The sequence below is a fragment of the Meriones unguiculatus genome, chromosome 3 (assembly GCF_030254825.1).
Source record: "Meriones unguiculatus strain TT.TT164.6M chromosome 3, Bangor_MerUng_6.1, whole genome shotgun sequence".
Lineage (NCBI taxonomy): Eukaryota > Metazoa > Chordata > Mammalia > Rodentia > Muridae > Meriones > Meriones unguiculatus.
Window position 1 is genome coordinate 90,975,403 of NC_083351.1, and position 18,683 is coordinate 90,994,085.

The 18,683-nt window shown below is 42.9% G+C and overlaps 1 protein-coding gene across 2 annotated transcripts; it reads left to right on the forward strand.

The window, feature by feature from the left end:
• Positions 1-1,087: 1,087 nt before the first annotated feature.
• Positions 1,088-17,792, forward strand: Pdcd6 (programmed cell death 6). 2 transcript variants are annotated; one of them, XM_021631426.2, is made up of 6 exons: positions 1,088-1,301; positions 1,996-2,057; positions 6,809-6,853; positions 9,473-9,625; positions 13,686-13,795; positions 17,249-17,792. In XM_021631426.2, exons 1-6 carry the CDS (start codon positions 1,207-1,209, stop codon positions 17,345-17,347), a joined length of 564 nt encoding a protein of 187 aa, XP_021487101.1. In that variant the 5' UTR covers positions 1,088-1,206; the 3' UTR covers positions 17,348-17,792. The 2 variants fall into 2 exon arrangements, with proteins under 2 accessions (XP_021487101.1, XP_021487100.1); XM_021631425.2 differs by having other exon boundaries at positions 1,116-1,301; positions 9,473-9,631.
• The last annotated feature ends 891 nt before the right edge of the window (positions 17,793-18,683 follow it).

Sequence of the window (18,683 nt, forward strand, 5' to 3'; positions counted from 1 at the left end):
TGTTTGTTTGAATCTGAAAATCTCAAATAGATGTCTCATGGACAAGAACAATAAAAATGGGACAGAAAATGATACAGTTAGGAGTTGATCAGATCTAAAGCTAAATAATGGATGATTGTCCACATGGAAGTTTCAGTGTCCAAGGCCATATCCTTGGCCCGGGGTGTTCAGCCTCAGCAAATAAACTACAATCCCACAAAGACAGCCGAGCAATTCTGATTATGATAAATCAGTCTTCACTGGATGAGGAATAGGAAACCCGGAATAATCCTGTGGCAGAACCTGAGGTGACTAGTATCTTGAACTATACACAGCACAGAGATCTAGGTGGAAGGATGGATGGCCTGACAGCATATGAGTACGACTGTTGGTTAGTTACCCAATGCTGTGCATTCTCCCGTCCAGGGGCATTCCAAATTATAAAAACATCATAGAATTAGTATCCAGAATGAAGGAGTGCTTACAGTTAAAGGACTTAGCACCAAAACTGTTAAGTTATCTCAGTACAGAAGTCCAGGTAAGGGCGGTGAGGTCACAGACAAATGAAGCTCTCTCCTCAGGAACAAGAACAATAAAAATGGGACTGACTTACTGACTGGGACCACTTACAAATGAAGTCACTTGTGCAAACGCAAGGAGACTGGGGTTCAACCTATAGAAGGAAGTGGGAAGGCGGGAGGGTGGAGTACGGACAGATGAACAAAGTCCAGAGAACGCAAAATGTCACTTTGAGTTTCAGCCGAGAACTTCGCGCGGTTGGCGCACGTCACATTCACGACAATATCTATGTAGACGTAACGGGGAACTCATCAACGCAAGTGAAGCGTTCACCACTTTCCTTCTAAGTCGAGGCATTTTGTAAGCTCGGTTGGCTCCGCGCGGTGTGCTCTCTCTTCCGAGCCCAGCCGCCGAGCCCAGCCGCCGCAGCTCCTGGTCAAGACCAGCAACTGGTCTGGGCAGAAGGGCGGGGCAGGGTCGGGCTAAAAGGCAAGGGACACTGGACGCTCCGCTAGCTGAGTAGGAGGCCGGGCTAGCCGCGCCGCGCCGCGCCCCAGACGTTGCGTGGCAACTGACCACGCCTGCCAAGTGACTCAAAGGCACGCGCTTCCGTTGTTCCCAGGAAGTTGTGCGCTCCTGGTCCTGCCCCAGACGGAGGCGGAAGCACAGCGTTTGGAGTTGGTCTGCTGTACCGCTGTGCATCAGCCCATGGCAGCCTACTCCTACCGCCCAGGCCCGGGCGCTGGCCCTGCTGCCGGAGCGGCGCTGCCGGACCAGAGCTTCCTGTGGAACGTCTTCCAGCGGTGAGTACGGTGGCGCCCAGCTCCTCCGGCCCTTGGGTGGGTCTTGGGTTTCCAGGGCCTACCCTCCCGTCCTCCCTGCCCTTCTCTCCGTCCGACTTCCTTCGAGGGCCTTTCCTACTCCCCTCCATCCTCGACTAACTCTTCTACAGTAGCGCAAGGCTCAGGATCATGTTGGCAGTTCCTTTTGCTTAGGGCTGAGGGGCGCGCACCAGCCGCCCTACGGGGTCTGGGGTGCCTGCGTTAGAAACAGACCAAATCTTGAGTCAGGAAAACGGCAGCAGTAAAAATTGCTAGCTGCTATGCAGCGTCTTCTGCCTCTCTGGTCGTTCTTCTGAATGCCTGATTGTCACTCCACTGAGTCATGGCCAAGGTATGACTTAATCGTCCTAGAGAATCTTTACCTATTACGTAAAATATGAACTGGTGTAGGTGTAAATTAAGACAGACTTGAAGAATTAAGAGAAAGCTTGAGAAGGGATAGAAAAAGGTGATTCAACCTCTCCGTACTGCTTCTGGCTGTTCCTTAGTGTCTGGAACACCTGGAGGCGCCGTGACATTCAAACTGAGCTAAGAGACCGGTCTGGTCAGAGTAATATCCAGACCTAGTGTAGATGGATAGAAACGATGTGTTAGCCGTGTTTTATTTTTCTTCTACTTTTACTCACCAACTTACCTGGTCTTTTTTACTTTGTAGGGTTGATAAAGATAGGAGTGGAGTGATTTCAGACAATGAACTTCAGCAAGCATTATCCAATGGTGAGTTGAAGCCTGATCCGTTCATAGCAAGCAGTTTCTTTCCTGGAATTATTTCCAAGCAAGGAGGCCCTTAAGACTGAAATGCCATTACCAATATAAGGTAAAGGTATTTCTAAGCTACTGTGTCCATATTTTTTTAATTATCATTTTTGTTCCTTCACCAAGATTTAGAACAAATGTATGTGAGCCTCAGAAAATGGTTTCTGAGAAATGGGAGCTGTAGGGTAGGCCTGGGGGAGAGGTAAGAAGGTTGGCTCTTTGCAGCAGAGGTCCTTTAGTTATCTAGAAGGCCTTTGACCTACTTGGCTAAATCAGTCATAGCAACTCCTCTAAAGAGGATCATCAGGAACAATGAAAAGTTGTCAAGTGACATTTAGAAGTAATGGCTTAGCATTGAAAACCCTCAAGATGGTCTTTAAGTACTTCTGTGGAAATGTGTTTGCTGTAAGGCCTGCTGGAACTGAAAAGGTTGAGGCCAGGTCTGGAGAGATGGCTCAGTGATTAAGAGCACTGTCTGCTCTTCTGGAGGACTCGGGTTCAATCCCCAGCACCCACATGGCAGCTCACAGCTGTCTGTAACTCCAGGGATCTGACACCCTCACACCAATGCACATAAAATCAAATTAAAAAAAAAAAAAAAGAAAAATCCAAACAGTAAAACTCTGGGGCCAGTTCGGGAAATAGCAGCAGGATTATGGGAAGGTGTTTGTATATATGTGAGGAGCATTTTGTATCTCAGCAGAATCGAGATTGTGGCTTTTGTACGGAGCTCTCCCTGGAGTCATGTTCTTCCTGGTGTCAGTGTCATTAGAGACAATTTTTTTTTAATTATTTAATTTTAAGATTGATTTATTTTATTTGTATTAATGTTTGGTCTGCTTGTATGTATATGTACCAAGTGTGTGCCTGCTGCCCATGGAGGATAGAAGTGGTCACCTAATCTCCTGGCACTGGAGTTACCAAAGGGTGTAAGCCACCATGTAGTTGCTGAGAACCAACTCTGGGTCCTCTGCAATGAGTGCTCTACTGCCGAGCTGTCTCTCCAGCCCCCACATTTTTTTCTTTTCCTCTCTCTCTCAACAAACTCATGTGTCCTAGACTGGCCTTGAACTTGTATTTAGCGAAGGATGACCTTTAGCTTCTGATCCTCCTACCTCTACTGAATACTGAGTGCTGGTTTATTATGTACTGAGGATAGAATCTAGAAATACATAGTGGACAAACACCCTACCAACTGAGTTCATCCATAACCCTAGAGACATTTTTCTTACTAAATGGCGTTTGTAGGTCTTCAAGTGTGGCTTTCTTTTCTAATTATTAGATTGTTTTTGCTCAGGTGTGCTATATAAGCTTGGAAAGGAGTTAGTTTCAAAACATAATAAAAATTTAAAAGGCTCATTTTTGTTCTAATGAGGAGCATTTTCCTATAATTGATTGGACAGAGGGAGAAGGCAAGTGAGATGCTAGATAGTGCCTCATAGCCTTGGTGTCAAAATTAAAGGAAAGCCCTTGCCACTTCTGCCATCCGCTTATGCTAGGCATCCTTGATTCATTTGTGTTTTCAGAGTGACCTTTGCCTGAGACAAAGGTGACTAGAATTGACACAAATTTTATTATATAACCTATGAGAAATATAAGATGGTATTTTGAAGGGACCATTTAAATCTTGGTGGATTTTCATCACCTAATAGAATGATGGTGTATAAATTGGCCACTGTGTCGTATTATTACAGTAGGGAAGTAGACTTCGACAGGGGTTATTAGGGAAAATGAGAATTCTGGCTTGAAGGCAGGAGCAGCCATATTCATGTGGTACGAAATACATCTTCCAGTGAAGAGAGGAGCGTAGGATCCATGGCAGCATGTAGGCAGAAGAGTGGGTGTCTAGTAGTTTGGCTCGTGTGTTTGGTGATCTACAGCTGGTACAGGCAAGGCAGAAAAGCACACAGGTTTCAGACTGAAAGAAAGTGAGAGACCTTAGGTGTCCATGGCAAAAATACTGGTATCACTATTACCTGCACTATGAAGGAATTTATGCATTTATGTACACTGATAATCTGCTCTAGTCTAAATAGTCAGAACACAGAAAATAGAGTACAATTTAATTATGTTATCCGTGAGACAGAAAATAAGACAGTAAAGATGAAACCAAAAAAAGGTTACCAGTAAGTCTTACAAGGGTCTGGAGCTCCACAAGGAGAACAACAGAACCAAAATATATGGGCCTAGGGGTCTTTTCTGAGACTGATACTCCAACCAAGGACCATCCATGGAGATAACCTGGACCCCCTGCACAGAGGTAGCCCATGGCAGTTCAGTATCCAAGTGGGCTCCCTAGTAAGGGGAAGGGGGGCTGTCTCTGACATGAACTCAGTGGCTGGCTCTTTGATCACCTCCCCCCTGAGAGGGAAGCAGCCTGACCAGGCCACAGAGGAAGACTATGAAAGTCAGTCCTGATGAGACCTGATAGGCTAGGGTCAGATGGAAGGGGAGGAGATCCTCCACTATCAGTGGACTAGGGAGGAGATGAGGAAGGGAGGGAGGGTGGGATTGGGAGTGAAAGAAGGTGGGGCTACAGCTGGGCTACAAAGTGAATAAATTATAATAAAATAAAAATTATATTTAAAAATTAAAAATGATTATTTTTTAAAAAATTAAAATAGTTGATAAAGTGAAAAGGAAAATTTATTCAGTTAATATAATCTTGGTTTTTCCAAGATATAAACAAAAACAGTTACTGAAGCCTCTTGGGACACACATATTCTTAGCTTGTGGATCTGTGCAAGGCCTTGCACACATGGGGGCAGTTCTTATGTTCCCAGCATAAGCCAAGATTTTCCCTGTTTAGCTTGGGTACCAATTTCAGAGTGATCCTGACATGAATGAGGGCTTAGTGTCCTTTCGGCAACTGTTAACATTTTCTGTCTCTCTCATAAGCTTCTGTTCTAAGGCTGGAGTTCTTATGACCTAACCACCCCATAAAGGACCTGCCTTTTAATACTTTAACCAGGCAGATACATGCTATTTTTAGTTTCAGAGGGAATACCGTTCAAATTTTAGCTCTCTCTGGATGTTAGATTCCAACCTTCCTGAAGAAGGGTCACAGCTGTACTGTGCAGGAACACTTATTGTGTGGTTGCACATGAGTGCTCAGTACCCTCAGAAGCGCTATGCTCTCGTGGTTTAAACTTATCACTGTATGGTTGTGTGTGAGTGCTCAGTACCCTCAGAAGTGCTATGCTCTCATGGTTTAAACTACTTTGACTTCCAGGCAGTCCTCTACAATTGGTTTTCTGCTTCGATTTTGGAATCAGATTAAATTATTTTAGAAAATTTAATTAATTTGTTACTGGAAGGGAAGTGTGAAGTTAAAAATAGCATGGTTTCTCACCTCAGTTTAGTCATCTCTAAGACCTCTTTGTTTACAGGTAGTTGACACCACAGTAGGAGGGGTTTTGTGTACACCGAGACTCTGAGACTTGTTTACATAGAAGTGTGGTCAGCAGACAGAAAGAGCACAGAGCAGGATTTGTTTTCTCATCTCTGTGACCACAGTACCTGGGAGCAACTTTTGGAAAGAAAAATTCGTTCTGGGTCACAGCTTGGACTCAGTCCATCCTGAAGGGGAGGGTTTGGTGGGACAGACCATCCACTTACTTCATGGCAGCCAGGGAGTCTAAAAGGGGGATGCTGGTCTTCCTGTGCTCCTCTAGCTTTCTTCTTTCTCCTGTTTTTTCTGTCTGGGCCCCACTCCATGGAATGGTGCCACATACATGCAGGGTGGGTCTTTCCCTTCAGTTAATTCCATCTGGAATGCCCCCATACGCATAGAGATGTATTATTTCATATGCAGAGATTTCTTAATCTCCTAGGTGATTGGTTCTAAACCCAATCAAGTTGACAATGAACATCAACTATCAGAGGATTTCTCTTACCTTTATGAAATAATGTGTCACAAATTTTGGGGCTTCTTGGGTTATAGATTAAAAATTACTTTTTCTCAAGCTCCTTTTTGGTTGGTTTGTTGGTTGGTGAGTCTTTTGTGAAATGTTGCCCAGTCTGACTTTAATTTAAATTTACTGTTTAGCTGAGGATGATTTTGAACTCCTAATTTTTCTGTTTCTGCCCCCCCCCAAAGTCCTGGGATTATAGGGACTTGTCACCATACTCACCTCTTTCTCTAGTGCATTTGAAGTAGATTTGACTGAGCATATTAGTGGCTTGAGATGCATGTTTTTAGTTGTACTTTGAAAAGTCTTATTTTTGCTTTTTTAAAAAAGTTCTGAAGACATTTTTATCAAATAGAGTTCTAGTTTAAGATTAAAAAAAAGAGCTGAAAGGAGTCACACTTATATATAAGCTAGATGATTCCCTATAAAATTATTATTTAGTCACTAACAGTCCTAAAGAGTTGTCAGACTGGAAAGTGGTCTCTGGGACGTGGGCACAGTCTGACACATCTGCTCGCCCCAGAAATTTGCACAGGTGAAGCTCTACAGAGAAACAACATCCAGCCTCTGGTAATTACTAACAGGTTAAACCTGGCCGTACAGACTGGTTACTGACCAGAAGGGCTTGGGGTCCCTGTAGGCAGTCAGGGCTCCTGCTGTCCGAGAGAGCAGGCCTATGCTTGCAGCCTCGGTTTCAGAGCAGGCTACTGACTCTCATTGATTAACAGGAAGTCAGGCACTTAGTGCTTCTTGTAAACAGGTCTTCTTTTGTCTGATTGCTATTACATCATTTGCTTTCAGGTACGTGGACTCCGTTTAATCCAGTGACGGTTAGATCAATCATTTGTAAGTATCTGTGCGGACAGACGAGGTGGTTGTCTCTGTGGGAGCTACTGTAACCCCAGTCAGATACTAGTGGGCTCTTACGTCCTTCCTGCTTCTTTACTTCTGGATGCTTTCACTTACTCATTAGTTTAAACTGACATCGTAGTCTGTCCTCCATTTCTAACTTGAAGGTTATAGATGTATAAAATTTCCACATTTCAGTGTTCTTTTGTTATTTTGGTAGTGTCTTTCCCCAAATTCATTTTTGTGATTTTTTTAATTTAATATTATATGTAATAGTCTTCTAAACTTTAAAAAATGCTTTTCAGAATTACATATGTTAGCTTACATCTACTTTACCTTCTATTTCTGATGACTTTAAAGTCTGTAAAAAGGCAGTCTACATCTAATAATTCTTCCTGCTGAGCTTCGTACATGTAACTGATTTCCTTTGTTTTTTAGTCATTTTTCTTTGTTTTGTGAGCTCACATATGGTTGAATTTAATATGTGTGTACCAAGGCCTGAGCTGGAGGTGAGTCTTACAGGAAGGATTTCTATTATTTCTTTCTTAGCAAGAAATGGATTATCAGTTTGGTTTCTCCCTGAGTATTAGTTACTTTTCCATTGCTGATAAAACGCCATGACTAAGGCAGCTTATAGTAGAGTTTATTTTGGCCTACGGCTTTGGGGGAGGGTTAAAGTCCATAATAGCAGAACCCTGGCAATAGGCTGCAGGCCTTGTGTCATGAACAGGACACTAAGAGCTCACATCTTGAATCACAAGCACAAAATGGAAAGAGAGAGAGTGAAAGCACCAGGAAAGGTGTGTCGGGTGTCTTGGCTACTTTGTGGGTTTTTCTCACTTTCACCCTTAGTAATTCCTTAACACTATAGATTGAAGAGGGGAAAGGGGGCAAAGTTATCATTAGACTACTTCCTGCTAATGAGGGTTGTCCAGTTGCTTGGGGCAAGTTTGATCTTCCATGTCAGGATATCTGATTTCTTTTCTCGTTTCTTTGTACATGACTACTTGACAAACTGCAACCAACAGCATCCAACCACCAACCAGGCAACAACAGCAACCCGCCTCTTGGGCCCCTAACATTTATATAGTCTCTGAAAAGTTCCCAGAGCTCCAAGCATTACACACTGGCAGAAACTATCTGTATCTGGCAAAACCACAATCCTGCTAGAGCATGAAACAGCCTCTTATTTCCACACTTGGGAATAAAATGAAAACATATTCCTATAACATTTCTGTGTTTTTTAAAGAAACAAGAATTACAAAATTCTCACTACAGAATGGTGCTCTCAACGCCTACCCTCAGTGACCTACTTCCTCCAGGAAGGCCAAGTTCAAGTACATGAGCCTGTGGGCATTCTCATCAAACCACCATAACCTGGGTGCATGTGTAAACAAGGATGAAAAAGATGCTGGTGCCTGTTAGTACATATTCTTAGGAGGGATTTTGATTTTTAGGTTTTCTGCCTGGGAGGTAGACTGTTCTCCAGTTTTTCTGTTCCGATTTTCTTTAATATGCAATCTTATGATCAAGTCCCTTTCACCACAGGGGACAAGGCATATGTCTAGCCTTTTCCGCTTTAGCTCTCCTGTGCCCTTTTGTAGTACACTACATCTGTGATCTCAACAGGGTGTGTTGGTGTAAGCTAACTGCATTTAGCTACCCCATCGGATCGATGTAGGTAACCTTGTCACGGTAGCTTCTGAATTTCCAGCAGAAACAGAGCCCTCAGCATTAGGATTATGTTGACACGTGGGGCAACTGCCAAAAGCTGCTTTCCTCACCTAAGAATTCTTAATGTTCGCTTGTGTTACAACGCGTCAGCACCGAGCCTTTTGTGAAATTGATGTCTCGGTGTGAGGAGAAACTGTTCCTGGTTGCTGATGTGATTTTGCACTATACAGAGGAACACTATCCTAAAGTGCCTGTGCCTGAAAAGATCATGGTTTCATCATGTATTTGCAGTAATGATTCAGGCCAAGTTTTTTATTTTTAGCTATTTTATGATTATATGTAAATGTACTTACCGGTTCTTATGAATTTGGATCTAGAAATAAACTGATCTTTAAAAATAAATATTCAGGTCTTAAAAAATAAAATCTAATAATAGATCAGGACACCTAATTAAAACAGGTATTTCTTGCCCGAGGAGAACTTCTCTGAGCCTCCCTCTGGAGCGTGATACCTAGGCAGTAAAAGGGCTTACTCCAGCTCAGGACTAGGAGCTGGGAGGATGGGGCCTTAATCTTTGCATCCCGTTTTCCTCCTGATGGAGTGACGATACTCTTAAACGTTTCCGTTCTTCAGAACGTTCTCAAGTGTGAAACTATATCGTAACTGTCCACCTTGTAAGCAGCTCCGAGTGTGTGCTCTGGCTGTCATCACTCAGGGGCTAGTGTTGGGTACCGTCTCCACACTCCCGCCACCCCGGGGTAGCCGGGCTTTTAGGAGTATAGTAATTTGTTCAACAAACTCACCTTCTTTACAGGCCAGATGTGGCTCCGCGCCAGCACCCGAGGTGGGGAGGTGGTATGAAACTGTCGGTAGTGTGCTGTGGTTGTCTTTTGCTGTTGAAAGTGCAAACTTAATGTGTGTGTGCTGTTCTCTTCATATCAGCTATGTTTGATCGGGAAAACAAGGCTGGTGTGAACTTCAGTGAGTTCACAGGCGTGTGGAAGTACATCACAGACTGGCAGAACGTCTTCCGCACCTACGACAGGGACAATTCGGGGATGATTGACAAGAACGAGCTCAAACAAGCACTCTCAGGTTTTGGTAATTCACTTGTCTTGATTGTATAGCATACTTCATTTTGGAATATAGGAGTCTCTCAAATTTTGTTTTACTTTGTTCAGTTTGTTGATCGTTTTTTTTTAACCCAGTCCATGTGAAATTTCTGTTTTTGTTGTACAGGTTCATATTTTGATTCTATTTTTTGTCATGAAGATTTATATGTGACATGGAGACTTTCACACAGTGTTTCATCCAAAATGAGATAAGGGCTATACAAATCATCTACTTCTTGTGAAATCAGATGGTGTCATGAGCAAAATTGAGAATGTGGCTTTTGGAAAGATTTAAAGTAGAAAAGTGTGCGGGTAGTAGCAGCTGTCCACGGTGGCTTGTCGAAGTTCATGAACACAGTGACAAGATAACACTGAGAAATAATTCTATAAATAATAAAATTTATTGGTCCACCCAAATTTTGCTTCAGTGGGAAATTAGAAAGTTTGTGTGCCCATTCTCAAATGCATTTAGCACGTGTGTGCTTGGTGTGGGCTTAGGCATGCAAAGTGTGCTGTGTTTCTTACAAATATTCTTAGTACCTGTCCAGAGCATAATTAGAGGCTCCCAGAACTAGCCTCCAGTCTGAGAGCAAACTGGGACTTTTTTTTTTACTTACAAAGGAATCACTGTGAAGTTTTTGCAGTCCATCTGTAACCTGTCATGGTTACACCAAGATTCGAATTTGGAACAGTTTCATGTAGTACTCTCTGCTTTTTGCCCTTACCAAATCTTTCTGTGGTTTGTTTCTTAAAAGGTTAATAGATGTCTTCTAGAAAAGTTTTATTAAAAAGTGAATTATAATCTAATGTATTGTGAATATCTTAAGTTTTACTTTCCTATAGTGTGTTATTTGATACTAATATGGCTTCTACAATTCTGCCATGACAGTGACCACTCCTTTTCTTTTGTCTTCTCCCTTCTCACTTTGTCTTTAAGACCAGTTAAAGGCGTAAGTGTCCTCTGTGTCCTGATTTTTAATAGTCAGACCAGTGACATTTCAGGATCTTGTATAGGAGAACAGTGGGAACCATGTCTGGTTAGGTTCATCTTGGACAGTGGCAGCATCTCCCTCATGTAACATTTCCCAGCACAGCAATCCCCTGTGTTCTAAGGACATTTCTCTTAACTGTCCAGGAAAAAGAAATAATTTTCTGTGTGCATACTAATTTGGAATATTTTCTGTGGCAGCTATTAGGGAGTTGGCTTTAGAAGCAAAAGTTCTTGTTTTGACTCCCGAAATGGTTGTTGTTGGGTAAGCATGAGCTCAGTTAGAGAGTAAGAGTGTCTGTCGTGTTCCAGGCTAACCCAGTGATACCTAGGACTCTGTAAGGTACCTGGTGAACCTAAGGATGCTTCTCTTCACTTGATTGTTCGAGGTGTGCACACGCACACCTTTTGGTTACTTCACCCGCAGAAAGCCAAGCAGCACAGTTGGAGTGAATAATCCCTTACCCATAAAGCCTGCACCCCTTTGGCATCCCCTTATCCATCTAGCCTCTGGCAACTTATGTACTTTGGGTTTGTTTGGTCTTCTTCTTCTTCTTCTTCTTCTTCTTCTTCTTCTTCTTCTTCTTCTTCTTCTTCTTCTTCTTCTTCATTGTAAAAAGTAATGAAAGTATAACAAACCTCCACTTACCTATAGTTTTAGCCATCTTGGTGGATGTGCTCATCTCCTTTATGGTGGAGGCTTAGGCTGATCTGGAGCTTATACCATGACCTACAAGTAAAAAACATGGCTGCTTATCGTTGACTCATTTTACAAGGTTAATAGATTTTAATAGTGCATTGCCTGAGTTAGGATCAAATAAGACCTACACACCACCTTTTTTTTATGCCATTTGCTGGTTTGGGGGGTACAGATTAATTCTTTGCAAATCATTCCTTTATCTACTGGAGATGGCTGTGACTACATTGGGTTTTCTCTGGAAGCATGGGGCTAAGTTGCTGGCAGTGGAACTTCTTATCTAGGTGCTCACTGCCTGGTGCTGACCAACCGGGCTGTAGATCAGCAGCCTGGACCAGTGGTGTCAGTGGTAGTATGATACCTCCTGTAGTTTCTAGGTAGAAAGGACTTTGCCTGTCACCAAAGGCTGTTGGCTCTAGGAAACAGACACAGAATGTTTCCTTTCCGTTCAGTGAGATTCTCACCTCTAGTGCTACCGAAAAACATCTCTCACACAGTTGGGGCAGACTCAAAGAATAAATATGTCTTCATATTACCTCACTCAGAACCTTTATCCTCTTCTGAGGGCATTCTATCTGGTCTGTCCTTCCTCACATGGTCAAGACTGAGTCCAGGGCACTTCTCTGGTTGAGAATTTATGATCTGATCTTGCTACTTGCACAGGAATGGAAGCCTCCGGGTGGCCGTATCCTTTTACATGGATACAAGTCAGGATGTTGCCTTGCAGTCAGCAGGCTGGGTCTAATATGTGTCTCACTTGGCAGTCCTAACCAGGCCACGAGGCTGAGCACAAAGAAGAAGTGCTATTCTTTCTTTTGTGCCCTTGGATTGAAGGAGCTCTTCAGAGGCCAGTTTGCTGCCAAATTTTGACCTTTCTAGGGAGCATTCTTTGTGGTTTACTTCTTTGCAGTTTACTCTGCTAGTCTGTCTGTCTTTGCTTTCCCTACAAGACTACCAATGGTCAGAGAAATTCCAAGTTAATTCTAGTGGCAGTGGGGTTGTTTGCATGCGCAGTCAGGAATCTTATATATTTATTCTCTTTCCATCTGTCCTTTCCTTGTTCTGGCAAGAGACCAGTAGTACATGTCTTGCTCTGTCTACATCTGGGCCCGAAGCTCTGTGTTCTGAGGATCAGGGCTTAGCCAGGGCCACTACCTTACATGCTAGGGGTAAGGAAGTGAGTTGTGGCAGCTGTTCCCTTGTGGTATCTCTTTTAGACTTAAATCGGGGGTCCCATCGCCTCTTGATCTGTAAGGAAAGGGGTTCCTGTAGCAGTTTTGTTGTCACTTACTTGCTTAGGGTTCTTGAATATAAGTTCCTGTCCCCACTTCCTGCAACTGCTCTGGAAGGTGCTGTGAACATGTTTTTGTGTTTGAACATTTCTCACTATAATGATTAAGTTTCATGTGGTAATTAACTGTGAGATTCAGGTACATATACCTACAAAGCTTCCAACAAGACTGAAAACCAGTAAAATGTTTCGTCACCTGGATTTTGTCTCCTGAATCAATAAGGATAACCCCAGTCACAGAAGTGACAAGGGAAGGAAGCAGATAAAGGGTGTCTTTCTTAAACATGGCCTCTGGTGATGTCTGTATGTCTGGTGTGTCCACACATCTTCATGTGCTGTCATGCCCCACTAAAGACCTTTCAAACACACTCAGTAAATTGGAAATGGAATTATAATGCCTGGTGATCTGTTATTGATCCTGAACTGCATGCACTGCTAAGCTACACTTCCAGAAGCAGACTCATAATGCCCAGTGACACATTATTGATTTTAATCTTTATGAGGCTGATTAGCTGTACTTTCAGAACCCAACACCAAATGAACAAATTTGTGTGTGGGTTCCCATTAATTACCTTCTTTATGTAACTAGAGCCTTTAATGATATTTTAACTTTCATAGCATCTGCTAATGATGAGTGACCAAGGACAGCAAGTCACTGAGAACATTCATGTCTAGATAAGTTGACATAGTGAAGTGTCCCTACTAGATTCAGGAATACAAAGCTTAATTACCTTGTGGTCATTTTCTTAGGCACAAGAATGAGGACAGTTAGCTAACAAAGCCAGTAAGTTGATAAGAAGCAAGACAGCAAACAGACTTGCAAGTTGTTACAGGTGTTTAAGATCACTTTGCAATTCTGACAACATATTTATTTCATATTATTGTATTTAGGTAGCCTACTTAGTTTCCAGAATGCCTTTTAATAAATTTGTAACTTTTTCCCCTCTTATTCCCATCTAACCACTGTTGATCTGAGACCCTGGGATCTTAGAAAGGAAAGTTTAGGCAGTGATTCATATTTTATTTTGTTCCTAGTCTATCTCTGATATGACTCTTCTCTCTCAAAGGCTACCGGCTCTCTGATCAGTTCCATGATATCCTCATCCGCAAATTTGACAGACAAGGACGAGGGCAGATCGCATTTGATGACTTCATCCAGGGCTGCATCGTCCTACAGGTGATTAAGCAGCTTCATGTGGGTTTGTTGTGTGACATGCAGAGGTGGGATTGGGGGCAGGAATGGAGCCTCCGTCAGCTATCAGAGTGAGTACTTCTTTTCCCTTCTGTTTAATTAAATTTTAGAGCAAGGGAAAATTTTTGAGCTCTTGGAACTAGGATCATGTGCCTCAGTGTTGTTTCATTAATTTTTCCATAAGATTATAATGCCTTGGAAAATGTCTGTTCCTTATTGATGTCACAGCTGTTGTGACCTTATAGCATAAGACATTGCATTTTGATGGTAAAGCTGGTATGGCGAACCTTGATGCCAGACATATGAAAGTCTAGCAATATGTTTATGTATAGTACATAATCCTTGGTAATAATAATGACTTATATAATTGAAATGCTGTACTTTTTATTTTGGGAAACAGGGTCTCTATACCTCTGGCTGGCCTTAAATTCACTATGTAGCCTCTGCTGGCTTTGAATTCATCCTTCAAAGTAGTAGAATATAGCTGTGTACCATATGTTTACTTTTTATCATTATAATAAATATACATTCTACTTACTATAAAAAACAAATGAAAAACCAGCCACGCAGTGGTGGTGCACGCTTTTAATCCCAGCACTCGGGAGGCAGAGACAGGCAGATCTATGTGACTTTCGAGGCCAGCCTGGTCTACAAAGTAAGTTCCAGCATACCCAGGGCAGTTATACAGAGAAACCCTGTCTCCCAAAACAAACAAAAAACCCCAAATCCACAAAGTATTGGAAGGAACATGCATTGTTACACAGGCATCGGCCTTCTGCATCTCCTCCTTGCCATGGTTCTTGACTGTGCCGGACAGCCCTGCCAAGCACTTGGTGACCTATCTATCTAGGTGTGCTAAGCAAACTCTAGGGTGTTCAGGCTCGGCATCTTCCTGTCAAAGAAGCAGGCCCTACTGCTGCGTCGAGATAGAGGTCACGGTTCTCTAGGTTTAAGCTTTGTAAATGTGGGAAGTTGATATGCCCATGCTTCTTAAGCTTTTGCTATGGAAATTTCCAAACAAAAGCAGCAACAGTATAATGATCAGACTTACCAGCTGTTAGCTCAGAGTGGGTTATGCATGAGACTTTCATGCTCCAGTCCCTTTGTCTGAAGTAGATTCAGTTCATAGAACTTGTCTCTTAGATGTTGAATCCTAGGCTGAGGACACTTTTGTTAGTTGCAAAACCATTGAGAGATGTGAACAGCATTAGCTCTTAAGATATAATGTAGAATTTTGAAATACATTCTCAAGAGTGTTGCTCTGGTTAAAGAAAGTCAGTAACAGTACATCTCTGATTTGACTGCTAGTTACAGTGCTCTATGATTTCTTTAAAAATGAATGTGAGGGGCTGGAGAGATAGCTTAGCAGTGAAGAGCACTGCCTACTCATCTAGGTAATCCAAGTTTGATTCCTAGCACCCACATGGCAGCTGACAACCGTCTGTGACTCCAGTTTCAGAGGACCCGATGTCCTGTTCTAGCCTTCACAGGCAAAAAGTACACATGATACCCAGAAATACATTCTGGCAGTATCTTGTCGTTAAAATAAATCTTAAAAACAAACAACAACAACAACAAAAAAAAACCCAGTCATTCCAAGCCTTGTCTGCTGTAGGACTATATCCTAGCTCTCAGGAGCCACAAACAGTAAGATTCATGATTCTTAGGCAGGCCTGGCTATATAACAGTACTCTGTCTTTTAAAAAGAAAAAAAAAAAAAAAAATTAGCATGCCACCCTGTTTTTATGCTGTTGGAGATCTGGTCTGTTAGGATTCGAGCTTCAGGCTCTGAAAGAGACTATCTCTGCCACTCCTCAAGAGTTCCCGAGGTTAGGGGTGCTTACAGTGTTCTCTGAACACTTTAAAAAGAGATTTGATGTGAAATCTCAGAGACTGTCTGAATTATGAAGTTAAGAGTTCTCATTGGTAAGTAAAGTTCTGATCCTTACATTTCTGTGTATGCAAAGATTTGGGGTTGGTTTTTCAGCCTTCTGAGTAGCCTAATCACATCCCGAGAAAGCCCTTCACTCCCTACACTCTGTACTGTGTTGGTATTTCTCCTGTGGGAGGGGGTGGACAGCCAGTTTCTCTGATCACTTTTACCTTTGGAGAATGACTGAAAATCCTAGAAAGGTGGGGAATCTAAAAGGAAAGAGAAAGCTGTAGGCCATAGTAAAAGTTTCCTCAGAAGTGTGTGTGTGTGTGTGTGTGTGTGTGTGTGTTGTTTTTCCTAGAAAAACCCAGGCTAGGTTTAATTTTTCCTGTGTAGGTGAGGCTGGCCTTGACCTTCTGGTCTTTCTGCCTCCAACTCTCAAGCCTGGGATTACAGGCTTGAACCAGCACTCTCAGCAACTCCATATTCTCAAGGGCCTTGTTTTGGGGGAGGGGAGCAGCAATATAGCATTCAGATTGTAGTGTCTTGTAATCCACCACTGACCAAGATATAGTTTTGTGGCCACATGACTGTAGTTTGTGTAATGCTAATAGTATCTCGTGGGAATGTTGAGAGAGGCTCTTGCTGTGCAGCCCAGGATTGGTCTTGAACAGTTCTTGCCTCCGCATCCTGAGTGTTGAGATTCAGCACCTCCATGCTGGCATTTTTTCAGAAAAAAACCTCTCATGTCTGAAGTAGGTGGTAGACCATGAACTGTTGAGACTCACTTGATGTGCTGGGCCTCTTGTTTTCTGTTAACACATGGAATTCCCTTGTGTCCCCCCTTTTTTTCTTAATTACTGAGCACATATTATGGCCAATGCATGTAACCTAGTTTTACAAAATATGAGTGGAATATGGGTGTGGTGGCCTTGAATACCAGCACACTAGAAGCAGAGGCCGGTAGATCTCTGTGAGATCAAGGCCAGCCTGGTCTGCAGACCTAGTCCTGGGCCCACCAGTATTACATAGTTCACCCTGTGTCAAAACATAAAACAGCAAAATAAATGGAATAGAAAATATAAATGGAATAGTCTTGCTCCTCTGCTTCTGACCCATCGAAAGTCTGCTGAAGGGGAGGTGGGCAGCAAAGGCTGAGCCCTGCATGATGTTTACACACCATGTGCCATGGGCTGTTCCCCATCTAGGCCCTTCACACATGGGCCCTTCTGTCATTTGGTCAAGATTCCAACAGTAGTGTCTGTCCTGAGCTACCAAGACCAGGTCCATGAGGTGGCTGTGAAATATAAAGAAGGGCCTAAATGGTACAGTACACTCCCTGCCCTACCCTTAGTTAACCATAGGGGCTTTGTTGCTCAGAAAGCTGCAGGCTGGAGGTGCTCAAGACTTCCCAACCTGTGCCTTCCGGTGTGAATGCCATTGCAGCGTCCCTCTAGGAGATGAGGGAAATGGAAATGCACGTGCTTCTGAGATTGGGTCCCCATGTGTCTTTTATCTGAATACCTGTTCTGTCCAGTAATTCTCAATAACTGTGTTTCTTCCAGCGGTTGACAGACATATTCAGACGCTATGACACGGATCAGGATGGCTGGATTCAGGTGTCTTACGAGCAGTATCTCTCCATGGTCTTCAGCATTGTATAACCAAGCCTTGTGAACAGCAAGCACAGCATGCAAAAAGACTGAAAATGCCAAATCCCTACCCTGTGATAGGACAGGGCGCAGGTGCAGTTAGCTGCTGCTCTTCCTGTAAGCTGTATAATACTGGGGGACCTGGCTGTACCTATGTGGACACACTGGTCAGTGATTCTGTAGTTGCAATGTAGCTACACTGTTATAACACAAACCTTGGGTTTGCTGACTAATTGTGCCATGAGGTGAAACCTAATAATGGTTTGGGATTCTGTTCTCCAACTATCATGTTCTTTTCTAGATGTCTCTTATTCTGTAGTTGTAATGCTTTTATTAGCCAATAGGATGTAAAAATAATATGGAACTTGCACAGAAGGCTTTTCATGTGCCTTACTTTTTTAAAAAGTTTATGTATTCATTGGAATATGTAATATAGCAATAAAGTAATGATACAGACTGGGTTGCCTACTTTTGGCTTTTTTAAAAATTAAACAGGTGGAAGCAATGTGCTTATTGTTACTGCTCTAGGTGCATCATGGACCTGGGAGAGTGGGCCTGAAAATGAGCCAGACTAAAGTCTCATGCAGTAGCCAACTTTATTTAGTGCATCAGACAATTTATACTCTGAGGATGAAGAAGCACAAGAGTAAGGTGTTCAATCACAAAGACAAGCCACATGTGGCAAAAAAAAAAAAGTGTCTTAGTAATTATGAAAAAGAAGAAGAGGAGGAGGAATAAAAACAGGAATTCCATGTGTCAACAGAAAGCAAAAGCCCAGCACGTCAAGCAAATCTCAACAGTTCATGGTCTACCACCTCAGATATGAGTATTTTTTTATGAACAAAGATGCTGCTTTTCCACAGAGGTATATGAATGACAACAGCTGAAGTAAAGTCACTCCTATCTGCCACACCTGGGAGGAGCACAAAAACACATTCCAAGAACAATTCTGTGTTTTGAAGAAACTGAGGTCATGAGACTCCTCTTACCTTTTAACAAGCACTCAGGATTCTCACATGACTCCATCTTGGACTGTGCTCTGACACCATGTCCCTACAGTCAGTGTCTGACATGACTCCATCTTGGACTGTGCTCTGACCCCATGTTCCTGCGGTCAGTGTCTCACATGACCCCATTCTTGGACTGTGCTCTGACCCCATGTCCCTACAGTCAGTGTCTCACATGACTCCATCTTGGACTGTGCTCTGACCCCATGTCCCTGCGGTCAGGGTCTCACATGTGCTTTCCTACCTAGAATTTTGTCCATCAGACAAGCAGGACAGCAGGGCTAGGAAGATGAGGTGCAGCTTGCCAGAGATAAGAACCATGTTACAACACTGGGGATAGG

Coding starts and splice junctions, on each gene's coding strand:
- Pdcd6 (XM_021631425.2), top strand. CDS start 1,207: ATGGCAGCCTACTCCTACCGCCCAGGCCCGGGCGCTGGCCCTGCTGCC. Junction 2,058..6,808: donor TCAGCAAGCATTATCCAATG/GTGAGTTGAAGC, acceptor ATTTGCTTTCAG/GTACGTGGACTCCGTTTAAT. Junction 9,632..13,685: donor ACAAGCACTCTCAGGTTTTG/GTAATTCACTTG, acceptor TCTCTCTCAAAG/GCTACCGGCTCTCTGATCAG.